The 18687-nt window shown below is 39.6% G+C and overlaps 1 protein-coding gene across 10 annotated transcripts in view; it reads left to right on the top strand.

The window, feature by feature from the left end:
* Positions 1–18687, top strand: part of FMNL2 (formin like 2) — a 332001-nt gene that overhangs the window by 180726 nt on the left and 132588 nt on the right. For all 10 annotated transcript variants that reach the window (XM_027560496.1, XM_027560575.1, XM_027560567.1 and 7 more), the window contains exon 2: positions 8296–8379. In XM_027560496.1, coding sequence (XP_027416297.1) covers positions 8296–8379 — 84 coding nt within the window. The remainder of the gene's footprint in view (positions 1–8295; positions 8380–18687) is intronic.

Genomic DNA, 18687 nt, shown 5'->3' with positions numbered 1-18687 from the left:
AGGAAATGGCTTTGAGGTTAGCTAAACAGAGGGGTGGGTCACTTATTGAATTTGCAACCACCCAGATGTTGCAATTCTAAGTGAACTCATAGGAGAATTGGTGCATTATTCAGCATCAAGTGACTCAACTTGATGTCCCAATAATAATGCAAGGAAAAATGGTGATCTGGGAAGAATTAACAGAGGAACAACCCTTTACCTAGTGTGAGTTGAGGACCCCACGCCTGGCTTTTTTTTTTCTTTTTTAAAGACATTTCCTTGGCTGATGACTTACCATTGCCTGCCTAGTAAGTTTGAAATTCTGTGCTGTGTCCAGGGCCCTGCCTTTCTAACTTGGTCTAACATGACCCACTCTCCTTATCCTCTGATCTGTTCTGTGTAGTTCACAGTCCTCTGCCTTTTGTATTCATGCTTCTATTCACCTAAAATAACGAGAATGATAAGATCTAGGGAGTGCTTTCCATGTACTTACTCTCTGTTAAGTATAAGCGTTATCCAATTTGATTTTCCTCACACTTCACGAGGTGGGTAGTAACATTACTACCACCATCATCCTTCTCATCACCACCACCATCTCCCTTTTTTTTTTAAGTGAGGAAGCTGAGGTTTAGTTTAAATAATGTACCTGAGATTGCCTATTCATGAGTAGCGGAGTTAGGACTGCAACCCATGTGACCCATCCTCAGAGGCCAAATATTAAAAACCAGATCATGCCATTAAATGGCATTCTTTATGCTTTCCCCACACTCCCAAGATCAGTCCATAGCATTTCTTGCTTTCCTTAACAAAAAGTAATGGCTTTTTGTCTGCAGTTTGGTTGTGTTACCTAACATGTGCAGTTGTGTGTTGTGGATTTATCTTCTCTTCTTCTGGGTCATTGAAGTGCAAGTTTACCTTATATTGGTATCTCTGCCTTCATTTGATATTTAACAGGGTTTAGGAGGTGATTGTTGAATTGACACAGTACCTGGCTAGCTAAAGATTTGACCCAGTAACTTTTTGGTGGGGAAGGGGTTCTAGTTTATATTATATTTTTAAAGAAATTGAAGAATTCTGTTAAAGTGCCAGTATTTTGTCTGAAAATTGTAATAGCTTATTAAAAATAGTGATAAATATGTGCATTTTCACCTTACTCTTGCACATAATGACTATGTCTCTGGTATTCAGGTAGGATTGTTGAGTTGGTTCACTGAGGTCAGATTTTAGAAACATTATAGCTTAAGTGTCATGGAAAGAAGGTGATCATACAGACCTCTTTTTTGAGCCTTGGAATCTGTCACCTATCTCCTGCATGGAAGAGCTACTTAACCGCCTTGCCCTTTAGTTTCTTCTCTGTTAAATGGAGAAGATAATACCTGCTTGTCAGGATTTTAAAGTGGATTAAATTGGATAATGAAGGCAAAGAGCCTAAGGGTTTGAGATGTATCAGACCATTAATAAACGGTCCATCTTATTGGTTTTAACCCTTAGCTTTGATTCTGATCTTCAGTTTTTGAATTTCATTTACTGGCTTTTTCAGCTTTGCTTTTTGATTCGAGTTGTGTGGCTGCACATCACCAATAATAAGTGATACAAGTCTGGGTTGAGGTCTAGCTAGTCCAGTTCCAACTGTGACTATAGTTAACACCACTGAACTGTACACTTACACATGGTTAAAAAAAAGCAAATTTTCTATTATGTGTTTTTTTTTTTTTTTTTAGCTCATGTTCAAAGAAACATAATGGTTCCTTCTTTTAAGTTGCTGTAAAATGTTTGTACCTTTATCATTCAAGAACTGTCAGCGATTGTCTTAACCTTCTCTCTAGTAACATCTTCTGCCTCCTTCCGTCAGCACTGCTGCTTATGAAATGTATGCAGGTGGTTGTGTAAGAGCAGAGTTTCTGTTTAGAATCTGGTGACTTAATACTTGAAAGCTTTAATTTAGAGATTATAAGAACAAAAGTATATTACATAAGGTGTATTGGATATAATTCACTTTCACTCCTGTGTCTGCATGTTACTGTGGATTTCTCAACAGGAGCCTTGAAGATATCGGGGGAAAAGAAGATCTTTTGCAAGGTTTCGTTGTTCCCATGAATCCAGGGCAAGAGCTGAGACCAGAAAACTCTATTCCTAAGGCTTGGGTTTATCTGGTTCTGAATGGTTTGGGAACTTTCATTCTTCTCTGTGTTGTATATGATAATCTATAAGTATCACTTCTAATGTATAGACTCTTATAGACTCTCTTAACCATAATTTCTCCATGAAATACCCAGAAACTTGCATAATGTGTTGTTATCTAGTTATTAAATCTTCCATTTTTAAAATATTCTGAGATGGAAAGTGAATTTAAAAACAATATCTACCATAAAGGTAACTACCCCTTTCATTTGTCAATTAGTTGCTAAGTCATGTCCAACTCTTTGCAAGTCCTATGGACTGTAGCCCGCCAGGCCCCTCTGTCCATGGGATTGTCCAGGCAAGAATACTGGAGTGGTTGCCATTTCCTTCTCCAGGTGATCTTCAAGACCCAGGGATCGAACCTGCATCTCCTACATAGGCGGATTCTTTACCACTGTGCCACCTGGGAAGCCCCTAAGGAACTTTTGGATTAGACTAATTATTACAGTTGATACTGATTTGAATTTACTGGCAACAAAACAAAGTTCAGGTTCCATGGATTATTATATGTGGCAGAAGGATGTGTAAAATATTTTTCCTTTTAAAGAAATGTTGCTAGAATTGAACTTGATTTGTTACCCCATGAATTCCTGTTTGGAAGGTAATTACTAATAAGTAATAGACATTATCATTGAGCTTTTATAAGAAAAAAGGCTCTTTAGTTTGTAGACTTTGTCAGTAGCTAAAGCATAAATGCTAAATCAGTGAAGATATTGTCAGACTGAATAATATGAGTTAGCTTGCTTTTCATTGATTCAGCAGCTTGTTGAGTGCCTCCTGTTTGCCTTGTACTGTATCTGATTTGGGGATTAACAAAAGAAATTATCCTTGAAGTACTTAGTTGGGGAGTGATTTAGATAGGCTCACAGATGATTAAGGCACAGTGTGTGTGGTGCTGTAAAGGAACTCCAGTACTCTCGCCTGGAGAATCCCATGGATGGAGGAGCCTGGTGGGCTGCAGTCCATGGGGTCGCTGAGTAGGACACGACTGAACGACTTCATTTTCACTTTTCACTTTCATGCATTGGAGAAGGACATGGCAACCCACTCCAGTGTTCTTGCCTGGAGAATCCCAGGGACGGGGGAGCCTGGTGGGCTGCTGTCTATGGGGTTGCACAGAGTTGGACGCGACTGAAGCGACTCAGCAGCAGCAGCATACAGTGTTGTCAGAGCCCAACCAGAGGGTATGTCTTCTTGGAGTAGTTGGCTGAAGGTTCTAATGGTAAATGATATTTGAGCTGATTCTTAAAATTTGCCAGGTGGAATAGAAGGGGACATTCCTTACAGGGAAAAAAAAAAAAAAATGGAGAGAAGGAGTGCTCTGTGTTGAGATACCACTAAGTATGTATGAGGTTGAGTTGTCACAGGGGTTAGGACCACTTGGAAGTTGTACGTTTTCTGCCGAATAGAAGGGCAGTCCATTGTTATACAGACAGTAGTGGAGCCTGGAGAGACAGCCAGTGTTGTTCAGTGGCTAAGTTGTGTTAAGACTCTTTGCAACCCCATGGACTGCAGGACACCAGGCCTCCTTGTTCTCTATCTCCCAGAGTTTGCCAAACTCACATCCATTGAGTCGATAAAGTCATCCAACCATCTCATCCTCTGTTGTCCCCTTCTCTTCCTGCCCTCAATTTCTCCCAGCATCAGGGTCTTTTCTAATGAAGTGGACTCTTCACATCAGATTCCTCAGAAAACAGCTTGGGCTCTCAGGAGTTACCTGCACAAACGGTTAGCTTGGATTCCCAAGGCCTGCCCTATACAGCTCAAAAGGAATGAATGCATTCTCAGAAAGTCTAAGGGCAGTTCTTGCCAGCTAATCACAACATCCCTGAACTTTAACCAGGCCTCTGTGGAGGGTCTGATTTTAAATGGAGCTGCTTCCTCACAGTCCTTATAGATTTATTAAGCTGGGTAATGTATACCTGAACTGCTCAGAGGCTTGACCTGGTTAAGGGTTGATTTTAAATGCTTGGTGAATGATTACCAAGTGTGTGTTTTTATGTGTGGGTGCTGATGATAACTAGTTCTCAGGTTCAGAAAGACTTAGGACTCTTCTCATTCAGAAAGATGCAGACCTTTCTTCTGACCTTCAGAACTGTACATCTACCTGACTGCTTGAGTGTTTTCTTGGATGTTTCTTAGCTATCATATACCTAACCAGTTAGGGCCATTTAGAGATCTTATTCTTCACCTCCTCCTCCAGATCCTTGCCACCTTTGCAGCGTGCCCCTCTTAAACAGACCACCGTTCACCTAGTGACTCAAGGTAGAAACCAGGTGTTAACACTCAACATTCTCCCTCAGCCCTTAAGTCTATCCAGTCAGTTTCACATACTATTTCTGACACCTATCCACCTGCTTCAGTCGAGATCTCACCTGCCTTGTCCCAGCCTACCGGCATTCATTCGAACTACTGCCCTGGCTGCTGCCGTTCATTTGAACTACTCTCAACTGGTTCCCCTGATTCCATTTGTGCTGTTTCTAATCAGTTGTCCATAAAGCACCCATGATAATCTTTGTAAAACATAACCTGATTATGTCATCTCATGCTTACAAGCCTTCACTGGTTTCTCATTGCACTGTAGAGCAAAGGAAAAGTATTGACTCCAGTCCTACATGGCTGGACATGGCCCAGCCTTGACTCACCTCTCCCACTTTATCTTTCCCTCATTTCCTCTCTTGTTTTCTCTCCAGCCATGTTGACTCACTTTCAGCTTTGATGTATCCAGCTGTTCCTTACCTTAGCATCTTTCCCCTGTTTTCTCTGCCCAGAACACTGCCATCCACTCTTTACCTGACTCACCTTTTCTCATTTCTGGAACTTAACCTTAATTGTTATCTTTTCCTTAGGAAGTCTTTCCAGATGTTGTTGTTGTTCAGTCACTCAGTCATGTCTGTCTCTTTGCGACCCCATGGACTTCAGCATGCCAGGCTTCCCTGTCCTTCAGTATCTCTAGGAGTTTGCTCAAACTCATGCCCGTTGAGTCAATGATGCCATCCAAACATCTCATCCTCTGTCGTCCCCTTCTCATCGTGCCTTCATTCTTTCCCAGCACCAGGGTCCTTCCCATGAATCAGCTCTTTGCATCAGGTGGCCAAAGAATTCAGCTTCAGCATCAGTCCTTCCAATGAAAATTCAGGGTTGATTTCCTTTAGGATGGACTGGTTTGATCTCCTTTCTGTCCATGGTACTCTTAGGAGTCTTTTTCAGCACCACAGTTTGAAGACATCAATTCTTTGGCTCTCAGCCTTTTTTATGGTACAGGTCTCACATCCGTACATGATGACTAGAAAAACCATAGCTTTTCCATGCTCTCTGTCCATGGAATTCTTCAGGCAAGAATTGCCTTCTGCAGGGGATCTTCCCAACCCAGGGATCAAACCCAGGTCTCCTGCATTGCAGGCAGATTCTTTACCATCTGAGCCACCAGGGAAGCCCTCTTTGCAGATAGTTCAGTCTATAAGTTGCCTTCTGATAATCTCTAACAGGACTTCTCAGAGTTTGAGAAGATTAGTTTGTTTCACCTTCATCTCATTGGAATATGATGCCCCATGGGGGCTCTATCTGTTAGGGTCCCCACTGTGCTGTGGAGCACAGTGCTTGTGCTAGGGTGGTGCTTCCTAAACATTTGAATGAAGGACTGTTTTATTAAAAGAAAAGTTGATCCAGAAAGGATTATCTTGGCTTTCTCTTTGCAGTAACAACAGGGCCTGCATCTAATTTCCGTATCACTATTTGCATACTGCTTCTGCGTGATTGTCTTGTGGAGTACTAACAGAAAGTCAGTTATTTGCCATTCTACTTTGATGCCCGCCCCCCCCGAAAAAAAAAGCCTGGCATTTTTACTATTTGTCCTTGGAGTCCAATAGACTAAGTTTAGGTCCTGTTTTCTTCTGTAAAGAAGTCTAACCTTGAGTAAGCACTCCTAGGCCTGTTTCTCATTTGTAAAATTGGGGAAGTTATATCTATCCCATGGGCTTGTTACGAAGATGAAATTATGCATACAGAGTGCCCATACAGTGCTCGGCATCTTGTAGGAGTTTAGGTATTCATTGTGTTACCGCTTTGTATCACGAGAGGTTAATAAAGACTCGGGGGAAAAAACTCATTAATCTACCTTCTAATCTTATTGTTCATATTTAATGCACACCCAGGGGTACTAACATGAGGGTCAAAATCAGTTTAAGAGGAAATAATCTATCTCTTGGGTGCAAATAAGCAATTATGGGCTGGTTATTTAATGATCAATAATGTTGGGCTCCCTCAGAAAGACACGTATGGAATTCTCCTTTGCTTTATGTCAGGGGTGGTTGTTGAATATTATAAAAGTGTAATTGCCAATAAATACAAGTAGTTATTTTCTGTTTTACTTGAAGTAGATATTCCATAGAGATAGGCCATATGAAAATATTTTTCCCATTTTAGATATTTTTATGGAGAAACCTTGGTAGTATCATTGAAAACTCTGGAGTCTAAAGATTTTCTAATAATGTTGTAAGCTTTGGGGTTATTAAAAAATTAATATTCTGAAAAAGGTTATTAGACTCAAATTGATAAGTGGTACATATCTACTACCTCCTTATGCACATTAGTCTGGATACTAGATTGAGCTTTGGGGAAAATGCTTCAGTTATATCAGTCAAAATCATCAAAGGTTAATTGTCTGCTATTAAGTCAGAATAACTCACCCACCCTCGGCTCTATTAAATTTGTTTTCCTGGATGACATGAGACAATAATAGTGGCAAGGGGAACCATTTCTCTGTAAGTCCAAGTCCTCCAGAGAGCTAGGGATTTGAGCATTATAAGTTCAAGACCTCTACATTTGTCTACTCAAATATTGACCCAGGCAAGGGGCTATATTATTTATTATGAGCCAGATATGATTTAGAGTGTTGATACAAGGGATTAGATGGGACAGTTAATATATGAAATTAGTTGAATATTTGGCTCAGTTGTTTCAAGCATGGGAGCTTTAGGGAGACCAGGGGAAAAAGTAGGAATTTCTTCTGGGGCTCTCTCTTTCTGACATGCTCCATGCCCAAGTATCTTGAAATCACATCAGACCCAAGACAAGTATCTTGAAAATGTATATGATTGGTTATTTGGGACATTGACTAATGTGTATGTATCTGAGTGTGTCCTTAGTTGCTCAGTCGTGTCCATGTCTTTGCGGACCCCATGGACTGCAGCCCGATAGGTTCCTCTGTCCATGGGGATTCTCCAGGCAAGAATACTAGAGTGAGTAGCTGTGCCATCCTCTAGTGGATCTTCCCAACCCAGGGATCAAACCCAGGTCTCCTGCATTGCAGGCAGATTCTTTACTGACTGAGCCACCAGGGAAGCCCTAGGAAAATTACCATCAACACTATAGAAAGTGTGCTCTATTAATGGAGGAGGGTTTCATGAAGTCTGATGTCTGGACATCTTTTAGCTCATGATCCATTTCTCACTGCAAACCCCATTTCTCAGCTAAATTGAAAGTAGAGGTTACTGATATTAACCTATGTCGTGAAGGAGTGCTGTCCTCTCACAGAGGGGACAAAAACTGGTTGCATTGTTTTTTTCTCTTCTTTCATCTGTTCCCTTACTCATAGTCTATCAAAGCGAGTCAAAGTTGATGTTATTGATGTTATCTATCAATGGTTCTGTTCGTTGAGTTTTCTTTTAGTGTTTTCTGTTCTGTGTCTGGTGGGGCTGTAGTACTTCAAAAGGAATTGGGAGCAAATTTTGATAAGGATATAACAAAATCAAGTTCCCACTGTTCAAAATGGAAGACTCTTATCCCTGGAAAAGAAAATTGGGACAGTACCTTCTCAATAACCTCTGGTGCTTTGTTGAGAAGACTGGGAGCCGGCTATTAAGTGAAGAAGTAATTACTTTTGCTGAAATGCAAATCTGTAGTTCAGAGCAGATCACCCCAGTGTCCCAACATAGGACTTCAGAGCCTGTCTCCTCCCATTCAAGCAATTTGATATTTAAATGACTTGTATAGGGTGTTTCTATTTCATCAGATGCTAGGAGTTGAAGTCATTAAAGAACCATAGTAGTATTCTTTGGCCTGCCCATGAGTGGCCTGTTATTCTTGTTGTGAGATGTGACATATTTCTTTCTTTCTTTTCTTTTTTTCTTACAGAATGCTATGAACCTACCCCCTGACAAAGCCAGGTTGCTGCGGCAGTATGACAATGAGAAAAAGTGGGAACTGATCTGTGATCAGGTAAGAAACACTGATGCTTTTTGAACACATAGAGAAGAGAACCAGATTTATACCCTAAATATATCAGACTTTTTCCAAGAGATACATGGATTTCTGTTTTGTGATTTGCCTGCCTGTTTCTCATGACCAAAGAAAAAGAAAAAGACATTTTAGTCTTGCATTATCTTAATTCTCGATTTTTAAATGATTTTCATGTAAAATTTCTGATAAATCTGGTCAAGTGGTCAAATCAAATGTAGCTGATCTGTTTTTCTGTTTATCTTGCATAGCAGTTTATGCTTCTTGAATAATTCAGGTTCTCTAATTTAGATGGCTTTTCTTTTCATGTGTGTTGATACATATTGATGCCAGAAGGTGAATTGTTTATAAAGAGATGTTACTTAGGCTGATAAAAAAATTATTTCATATTTTGGCAAATCTCCAGCAGGTGTTTTTATCATTAATTCATAACAAATTTATACTCTTCAGAGGGATATAAAATAAAAAGGGAAATTCTCCATTTTCTTTCTCTCTACCCTCCAAATTCTGCATTTTAGAGGTCCACTGGTAAGACTGAAGTATCTCCGTCTAGTTTTTGTTTTTTAGAAACAATATGTGAATACCCACGAATACTCTTCTGTATCTTGATATTTTCATCAGTATACATGTCCTTACCACATTCTTTTTAAATGTTACATAATATTCTGCTGTAATTGGTAGTAATTTGGGGGGTACTTCACTCCTGGGCTAGGTACCAGCTAGTTATTTCAAGTCTAGAAGGCTTACCCTCTAAAGTTAGACTGTGTATATTATGTATTAGCTCTTTGACTTTGTGCCATGAATGTCTTCATGGGGTAGTGCCCCTCTCTGCAACCCCTGCCACCCTGGAAATTCCTGGGAGTGTTGTAATTCCTAACTCAGCTCCCTTGGGTCTCTGCTGTGGGACAGATTGTGGGGAGCAGAGGCATTTTCTGTTCCTCAAAGGTAGAGGGTCCATGTTCCCTAAGGAATAGATGTCTGCAGTTCTCATGGAGCGTCTTGAAGCACCCATTGTGTGTTGTTTCACTTTAGCTCCTGAACTAAAAAAGGATGAGGACGCCATCTTCTCTTCTCCATGCTATATTGAGCCCTACGAGTAGATAGAGGCTGAAGAGAAAGCTTATTGCCTAGGATCATGAGGCAAAAGAATAAAATTTTACAGATACAATCTTCTTCCTTAAGACTTAACTTTCAATAAACATTACCTAAGTCTATTATTGCCAGGAAAAATGATTGCCGGGAAATATGCTAGTGAACAAATAGTATAGTGATAATTAGTATAAAGGAAAGGTAACCACACAAATGAGAGAGATCCAAGGCAGGGGGTTAGAAATCCTGGGTATGACAGGAAGCCTAGAGCACAGGCAAAGGAAGGTTGTCTGGGGAGGTGGTTTCTGCTTCCAGTGTACCAGAAAGGAAAGCCTGTTGGTGACGGACGTTTCTAATACCTGTGCTCTTCTCAGCCCGTAAGTAGCTTCATAGAGTTGGTGGTGAGGTCTGGTGGGGATCTTGAGACAGGGGAGTAACAAGTCAGTTATCTTAATGTTTCTGAGTTTCAAATTCTCCAAGTTCAGGTTATTATTTCCCTTCAATGTTAATATGCCAGGGTGTGGATGATTGAGCTACTTTATCTGTTCCTCTCTGGTGGTCAGTCTCACACATGCTGACAGCTGCAAACGGAAGTGGCTCTGTCAGTTGTGAAGTGGCATATGTGATTTGTTAAAAATAGTGAAATGATCACAAGTATTACTGCCACTAACCAACATTTAGTAAGCAGATTTTCTTCATAAGAGTTTTGTGTTAAATCTTGAAAGCAGTCATACTCATTAGTATCTCCATTTGACATACAGGGAAACTGAAACTTAGAGATTAAATCATTGCCAAAGGTCACAGGGCTGTTATGTGGTAAAGGGGTGTACAAGTCTGACCCTGGAGAATATGCGCATTCTGGGGGCTGTTCCCTTAACCACTAGCTCTTTACTTCCTTCCTTATAATGTGCTAAAGTGTGTGAATGGTATACTAAAAATAAATGTAAAAATACATGTTATCTCTATTTCTCCAACTTGCATTCTGGTATGCTTTTCTGACAGCAAGAGGAAGCTGGGAGTTGTAAGACAGGCACTGAGCCACCATTATGGTGAACTTTCATTTTTGGTTAACTGTTGGTTATTGTGGGAATTATGGCCAGCAAAAAACTGGACTTCCTGTCACATATAGGTAACCCATTAGTATGTCACATACATGAATTCTGTTTCTTCTATGTATGTTTGTGAGGTGAAGGATAAAAACCATGAGTTTAGAGCATTCATAATGTAGTATTTATATGGCAAATATAATGCGTTGGTATTTGTTGACTATCTGTTATTGACAGAATTTATGTCATATGTATTTATGGTACCTATCTATATCTGTCAATGGTACCTAATCTGATAGACACTCAAAATACATTTGCTTTTGTGATTTCATTTATATGAAATCTCCAGAATAGAAAAACTCACTGAGACAGAAAGTAGATTAATGGTTGCCATAGCCTGGGAGTGGGGGGTGGGCAGTAACTGCTAATGTGTGCTGGTTCCTTTTTAGTGTGACAAAACTCACAGCAAATTACATAGTGTTGGGAATTACATAGTGTGATGATTGCATGGTCTTGTGAATATATTAAGATTATACACTTTAAAAGTGTGAATTTTATGATATGTGAATCACGCCTCAAAAGAGACATTTGCTTAAAGCAACCAGAGATAGGGAAAAAAGAGGTGTGGAAAACTCAAGAGAAATAACTAAATGGGTGGATTTTCTTTGGATCCTAATCTGAACAAACCAACTGTAAAAAGACTTAGAGAAAATTTGGGATATTTGACTTGTGACTCCAAAGTAATTATGAGATGATTCCAAGAAATTATCATTGACTTTGTTGGGCTTTGGCATTGGATTAAATAAGGATCCGTCTTTATTTTTAAAAAATGGTGTACTAATATAGGGGTGAAATTATATGACTAAGACTTTTCTATAAAAAACTTCATCAAAAAAATGGTGTGTAAAGGAAATTTGGGAAAATCTTTAGTTGAATCTTGGTGGAATATGTTAGATTATAGTATAATCTCAACTTTTGTGAATTTTTGAACATGTGTAATACAACATTTAAAAACAAAGATATTTGCTATTTTAATGATCTTCATTTTTTCCCATCATCTGTAAAATGTAGTTAATACTAACATTCTTAAACTATTTTGAAGATTGGAGGTATGTATATAAAGTACATAGACTAACCCTGGACATATAGTAAGTGCTTCATAAATGGTATGGCTGCTTTTGCTGCTGCTGAGCAGCCCAGGTATTAAGTATTGGACCCATGATTATTTTTAGTGTCAATTTGTCTTCAAAAAATTCAGGAAAATTTACTGTGTTGAATCAGTCATCATGTTCTACAAGTATACGATTTAAACACATGGCAGATGATGCAGTCAGGAAAAGCCATAGCTATAGATTTTCAGTCCAAGACAATATCAAGGTGAACTTCTGTTTTGTGAAGTCTTAAAACAATGACCATGGTGTTTTATCATTGCTGCCTGATGCACAAGCCATTCTCTGGACCCTGAGGCTTTGTGCAGAATAGCATACTAAATACAAATGATAGTTTTATTTCTTTTAAAGGAAATAATGAAGATATATTATCTGTTATTTTAAAATACATGTTATAGGCAAGGTGTGAAAAGTGAAATTGGATATTAAAGAAATTTAATTCTGAAAGGAAGAATGTGAACATGAGTGTTGGAGGACCTAGGGAGAGGTTACTTCAGGTTTTAGTCCTATGAAAAATTATTACGTGGACACTGTGAGTCATGGAACTGGTCATGTTTCTCCTTTTTTAGCCTTGGCTGCCAGAATGCTCAGAGCTAGGTTTGTGGTCAGCTCTCACCCAGCATACAGTATCTTGGTGGGCTGTGTTCTATTTGCCAGTCTTATCTCATGGCTTCATCAAATTTTTCCTGCCCCCGTTTTTCCTCCACACTGATTTCCTCACTTACAAAAAATATTGTATGAAGCTGTAAAGTTTGATAAACTTTCTTTTTGAACAAGATGAACATAAAACATATCCAATTATTGCTGAATAAAAATTATGTTGTCACGGATAATAACTTTAAAATTTTCTATCTGCTGTGGGCATTGTGCAGATCTACTGTTTTCCTTTAGGAAGTGTATACAGAGGGTCAGAATAAATGTCTTATCGTGATTCAGCTTCGAATTCCGTTGAATACAATTCACCATTTTGTTGGAATCATCAATTTTTTCATACTTTCAGGTGGTTGCAACAGGCTGTCACTTATTTTATAAGTCTTTGGATAGTTCTCTTCCACCAAGAGGCTTCCCTGGTAGCTCAGCTGGTAAAGGATCAGCTTGCAAGGTAGAAGACCCCAGTTTGATTCCTGGGTCAGGAAGATCCCCTGAGAAGGGATAGGCTACCCACTCCAGTATTCTTGGGCTTCCCTGGTGGCTCAGACGGTAAAGAATCCTCCTGCAATGCTGGAGACCCGAGTTCATTCCCTAGGTTGGGAAGACCCTCTGGAGGAGGGCATGGCAACCAACTCCAGTATTCCTGCCTGGAGAATCCCAATGGACAGAGGAACCTGTCAGGCTACATACAGTCCATGGGGTCACAAAGAGTCAGACATGACTGAGCAACTAAACACAGCTTCCACCAAGAGCGACTAAAAACACGGCTTCCACCTATTCAAGGGAATGAGCCATGTTTATTGGTACATCTCCACCACCTGGCTTAGTGCTTACTGAAAGTGTGTTGAATGAAAGAGAGAATAGCTAAATAATGTTTGGGGGACAGTGGACAAGAAAGAAGAGAAGGCAGGAGGAAGAAGGTAGAAACGGCAGCTTGGAAGTATAGATTTGCTGTTTCTTTATCCTTTTCGCCTTCCTCTACCTGTTCATGTAATTTGCTTGTGATAAGTGAAACTAAACTTCATTGCTTAATTCTGGAAACTTTAGTAAAGAGGGCAAGGTGCCTGATGTATATAAGGAGGAGTTTATATGGGCATATCTGTGATGAAGCTCTATCTCCGCCTCCCATGGTCAACTGAAAATCCAGTTCTCTGGCTGGTTTCAGGAGCAAAGAGAGTAAATCTTAAAGAGTTTTCAACAGTAACAGTATTTCAGCAGTATCCATTAGTCCTTTCCTAGAATTACTGCATAAATGTGAAGATGACCTGAACTTAACCAACATCACCTAGGTCTCAGAGGTTAGAAATGGGAAAACCATATAACTCTGGTCTGAGTGGGAAGATAGAAGCTGAGAAAAGAGAGGCTTTTCTTTTGGATTTTGGATGGTGGTAGGTGAATGCCAGAGAAGTTATTTCTGTGCTGTAGTCAGCAGGCAGAGGACTCAGTGAGGGCAATGAGCTAGTTTTATTATAGCCTGAGATGACAATGTGAGAGTAAAAAGCTGGACATGCTGAGTTCTTGTGGCAACTGCACACAAAACTACAAGCTGTGTAGCAGTAAGAGATCTTTCTCATTGGTCTTTTTACCTGGACAGAGAGGGAAAGCCCTTGCTCATGCTCCTGTGCTTCCTAACCACAGACCCTCTGCTCCCTAAACACAGACCTTGTGCTCCCTAAACTCAGATCCTATGCTGTACTGGTTGGCTTTGGGGTCTTGACTATTTCCCACGCTTGAAGGGTGGAGGCTGCACATACGGACCTTAGAGATCTGGATGAACTTAAGACTTTAAGATTATTATATGTAGAAGGGTTGTTAGAAGTCATTTATTTTAAGCCACTCTTTAAATATTTCTACTGGAAAAGTTACATGCTTGTCAAAGAAAAGAAAATTTAACTGTACTGGATCATATGAAGTAAAGCAGAAGTCCGTTTGCCTTTCCTTTCTGTTCACCTAACTTACTTTATAGTTGATGAAGTGGAGGCTCAAAAATATAAATGACATGGCCAGTGCCAAGGGCACTCTGGCTACTTAGACAAGAACACCAATTCCAAGCTCCAGTCATGAGCCTTTTTAGTTATTAGGGACCTGGAAATAATACATTAAAACAAACATTGTGGTGGGTAAGGGGCTATCACCAAGGCTTCATTCTTTGGCTTCTCAGGCGATACTGGTGTAGAAGGGGCATGATCTATAGAACTTAGTGGTGGTGGTGGACTTGGTTCATAAATTTCCTCTGCTGGGTAAGTGGAAGTGGTCAGTCAAAAATTCAGGACCTTGCAGATGACTAATACTGATGGGTATAGATTCCGTGAATGTATATAATCCTGTCTCCAAAATGTTAGCAGTACCACACCTGAGCTGGGTTAGAAAGCTTTCCTGTGACTTTGCTGGAGGCCACACAATTTTGTTTTTTGTGGGGGGCGAGGAAGGGAGAGTTGATTTGGCACAGCTCTACCTTGCCCCCTAATGGCTGGCTCTTGCTTGGCATTATAACCTAGCAAGAGACAGGGGTCTTTCCTTACTTTGCTTGTATAGAATGATATGGGAGAAGGAGATTAAAAACAAAAACAAAAAAGGGGAGAGTGAAGAAGTGGCAGGAAATCATACCCACTTAGACTCAGCTTCCTGTGTTTAGCACTTCAGGGAGATTAGATTGCAGCTCTCCAGGCTTGGCATGTGTCCTGGTCAGGAATGGGGAAGGTCCTTCCTCCCACTCAGCAGGTGCTGAGCCAGGCCAATGGCTCTAAGGTGCTCCAGTGTGCTAAGATACTGTACTGCACAAAGGTACTCAAGTGTACTCAGATACGCCAGTATGGTGAGAGTAATTTTCCTTTTTAAAAAATAAGTTTATTTATTTTTAATTGGAGGATAATTGCTTTATAACGTTGTGTTGGTCCCTGCCATACATCAGCGTGAATCAGCCTTAAGTATACATAGGCCCCCTCCTTCTTGAACCTCCCTCCCTCCAACCTCACATCCCACCCCACCCCCAGGTTGTCACAGAGCACCAGATTTGAGCTCCCTGCATCATACAGCAAATTCCCATTGGCTGTCTATTTTACATAGGGTAATGGACATGTTTCAGTGCTACTCTCACAATTCATCACATCCTCTCTCTCCCCCACTGTGTCCACAATCCGCTCACCACATCTGCATCTCCATTGCTGCATTGCATCTAGGTTCATCAGTGCCCTCTCTCTAGATTCCATATATATGTGTTAGGTAGCTTTTTTTTTTTTTTTTTTAAATTGGAGGCTAATTACAATATTGTCGTGGTTTTTGCCATGCATTGACATGAATCAGTCACGGGTGTACATGTGTTCCCCCATCCCAAACCCTCCTCCCATCTCCCTCCCCATCCCATCCCTCTGGGTCATCCCAGTGCACTGGTTTTGAGTGCCCTGTTTCATGCATGGAACTTGGACTGGTCATCTGTTTCACCTGTGGTAATGTACATGTTTCAATGCTATTCTCTCAAGTCATCCCACCCTCGCTTTCTCCCACGGAGTCCAAAAGTCTGTTCTTTACATCTGTGTCTCTTTTCTGTCTTGCACATAGGATCATCGTTACCATCTTTCTAAATTCCATATGTATGCATTAATGTACTGTGTTGGTGTTTTTCTTTCTGACTTACTTCACTCTGTATAATAGGCTCCAGTTTCATCCACATCATTAGAACTGACTCAAATGTGTTCTTTTTAACAGCTGAATTCTGCTGTGTATATGTACCACAACTTTCTTATCCATTCGTCTGCTGGTGGACATATAGGTTTCTTCCATGTCCTAGCTATTGTAAACAGTACTGTAGTGAACATTGGGTTACACTTGCCTCTTTCACTTCTGGTTTCCTTGATGTGTATGCCCAGCAACAGGATTGCTGGGTCATATGGCAGTTTTGTTTCCAGTTTTTTAAGGAATCTCCACATTGTTCTCCATAGTGGTTGTACTAGTTTGCATTCCCACCAAGAGTGTAAGAGGGTTCCCTTTTCTCTGCACCCTCTCCAGCATTTACTGTTTGTAGACTTTTTGATGACAACCATTTTGACCAATGTGAGATGGTACCTCATTGTGGTTTTGATTTGCATTTCTCTGATAATGAGTGATGTTGAGCATCTTTTCATGTGTGTCTTAGCCATCTGTATGTTTTCTTTGGAGAAATGTCTGTTTAGTTCTCTGGCCCATTTTTTGATTGGGTCATTTATTTTTCTGGTATTGAGCTGCTTATATATTTTGGAGATTAATTCTTTGGCAGTTGTTTCATTTGCTGTTATTTTCTCCCATTCAAAAGGCTGTCTTTTCTTGTCTTGCTTATAGTTTCCTTCATTGTGCAAAAGCTTTTAAATTTAATTAAGTCCCATTTATTTTTGCTTTTATTTTCATTACTCTGGGAGGTGGGTCATAGAGGATCTAGCTGTGATTTACATCAGAGAGTAATCTATGTTTTCCTCTAGGAATTTTATAGTATCTGGTCTTGCATTTAGATTTTAATCCATTTTGAGTTTATTTTTGTGTATGGTGTTAGAAAGTGTTCTAGTTTTATTCTTTTACAGCTGATTGACCAGTTTTCCCAGCACTACTTGTTAAAGAGATTGTCTTTTCTCCATTGTATATTTTTGCCTCCTTTGTCAAAGATAAGGTGTCCATAGGTGGATGGATTCATCTCTGGGCTTTCTGTTTTGTTCCATTGATCTATATTTCTGTCTTTGTGCCAGTACCATACTGATGACTGTAGCTTTGTAGTATAGTATGAAGTCAGGCAGGTATATTCCTCTAGTTTCATTCTTCTTTCTCAAGATTGCTTTGGCTATTCGAGGTTTTTTTGTGTTTCCATACAGGTTGTGAAATTATTTGTTCTAGTTCTGTGAAAAATACCGTTGGTAGCTTGATAGGGATTGCATTGAATCTATAGATTGCTTTGGGTAGTATACTCATTTTCACTATATTGATTCTTCCGATCCATGAACATGGTATATTTCGCCATCTATTTGTATCATCTTTGATTTCTTTCATCAGTGTTTTATAACTTTCTATATATAGGTCTTTTGTTTCTTTAGGTAAATTTATTTCTAAGTATTTTATTCTTTTCATTGCAATGGGATTGTTTCCTTAATTTCTCTTTCTGTTTTCTCATTGTTAGTGTATAGGAATGCAAGGGATTTCTATGTATTAATTTTATATCTTGCAGTTTTACCATGCTCTCTTGTCTTTTTTAACACAACTGATCCTTACCATTTGAATGTATTTAATCATTAAGAATATAATTCTTTTTAAACCCTTCACTTAATTTCTAGTACTATTTATTTTGAAATACAAGGAAGTTACTTACTGGATAACTTATTAAGCCACTTTGCCACTAGAGTCAAATTTCCTAAAATATTGAAGAGCATACATATATCTTTTTTTTTTTTTCAACTATTCGTGTTTCTGTGAGCCAGTTAGAGCTCTTCTGTGCTAGGTAAGCAAATATTACTGGATACCAGTAAATGATTTCTTATGGATCATCAGATTCCAGATCATGAGGGTTTGTCTTTGGAGCCCCAGGGGAATTAAATGAGGAGTGATGAGAAAGGGTGGGAAGGATGGGTTGTAGCCTGCTTCAGTGGCAGCTGCCAGGTTAGTCATTGGAACAGCATATGGATGACAGAGGATGAGATGGTTGGATGGCATCACTGAATCAACAGACATGAGTTTGAGCAAACTCTTGGAGACAATGAAAGACAAGGAAGTCTGGTGTGCTGCAGTCCATGGGGTCACAAAGAGTTGGACATGACTTAGTGACTGAACAACAGTAGATAGCATACTCAGTAGAATAGAAGCTGAGGGAAAAGATAGTGGGGCAGCCACAGTCTTCCCCTTGCTCTGTTCCCTCTCTTCTTGCTCCAAGACTCTAGGTTTAATCTGCCTTAAACCTCCATCCCCAAGTTCCAGGCTTTGATTCTGTATTTAGTACCACTCACTTCATTGAGGCTTTCAGCTGTCTCCTCAGCAGACAGCCATCTCCTCTGCCTCTCCCCCTTGATTCCTCTGGCTCGCTGACATTATTACTGTATTTAATGTTATTTGGTGTTAAATTGTTTGAATTTCTACTATATTTCCCAAATCCTGTGATGTGTTGAAATGCTGTTTATTTCAAAATCATTCTAGGTTTTGGGATCTGTTTCATTCATTTTAAAGTCTGTCTTTCAAAAAAAAAAAATAAAGTCTGTCTTTCAAACCCTTAATATTTTTCTTTTACCGTTTTGGTTGTTTGGTCTTGCTCTTCTGTGTAATCCTCGTTTTGACTATGCATTAGTTGGATTTTTTGTTTGATTTTTTTTTCTAGTTTACCTTAAAAA

Source organism: Bos indicus x Bos taurus, chromosome 2 (genome assembly GCF_003369695.1).
Source record: "Bos indicus x Bos taurus breed Angus x Brahman F1 hybrid chromosome 2, Bos_hybrid_MaternalHap_v2.0, whole genome shotgun sequence".
Lineage (NCBI taxonomy): Eukaryota > Metazoa > Chordata > Mammalia > Artiodactyla > Bovidae > Bos > Bos indicus x Bos taurus.
Note: the sequence above shows the minus strand (reverse complement) of the source record. Positions and strands in the feature narration are given on the sequence as shown.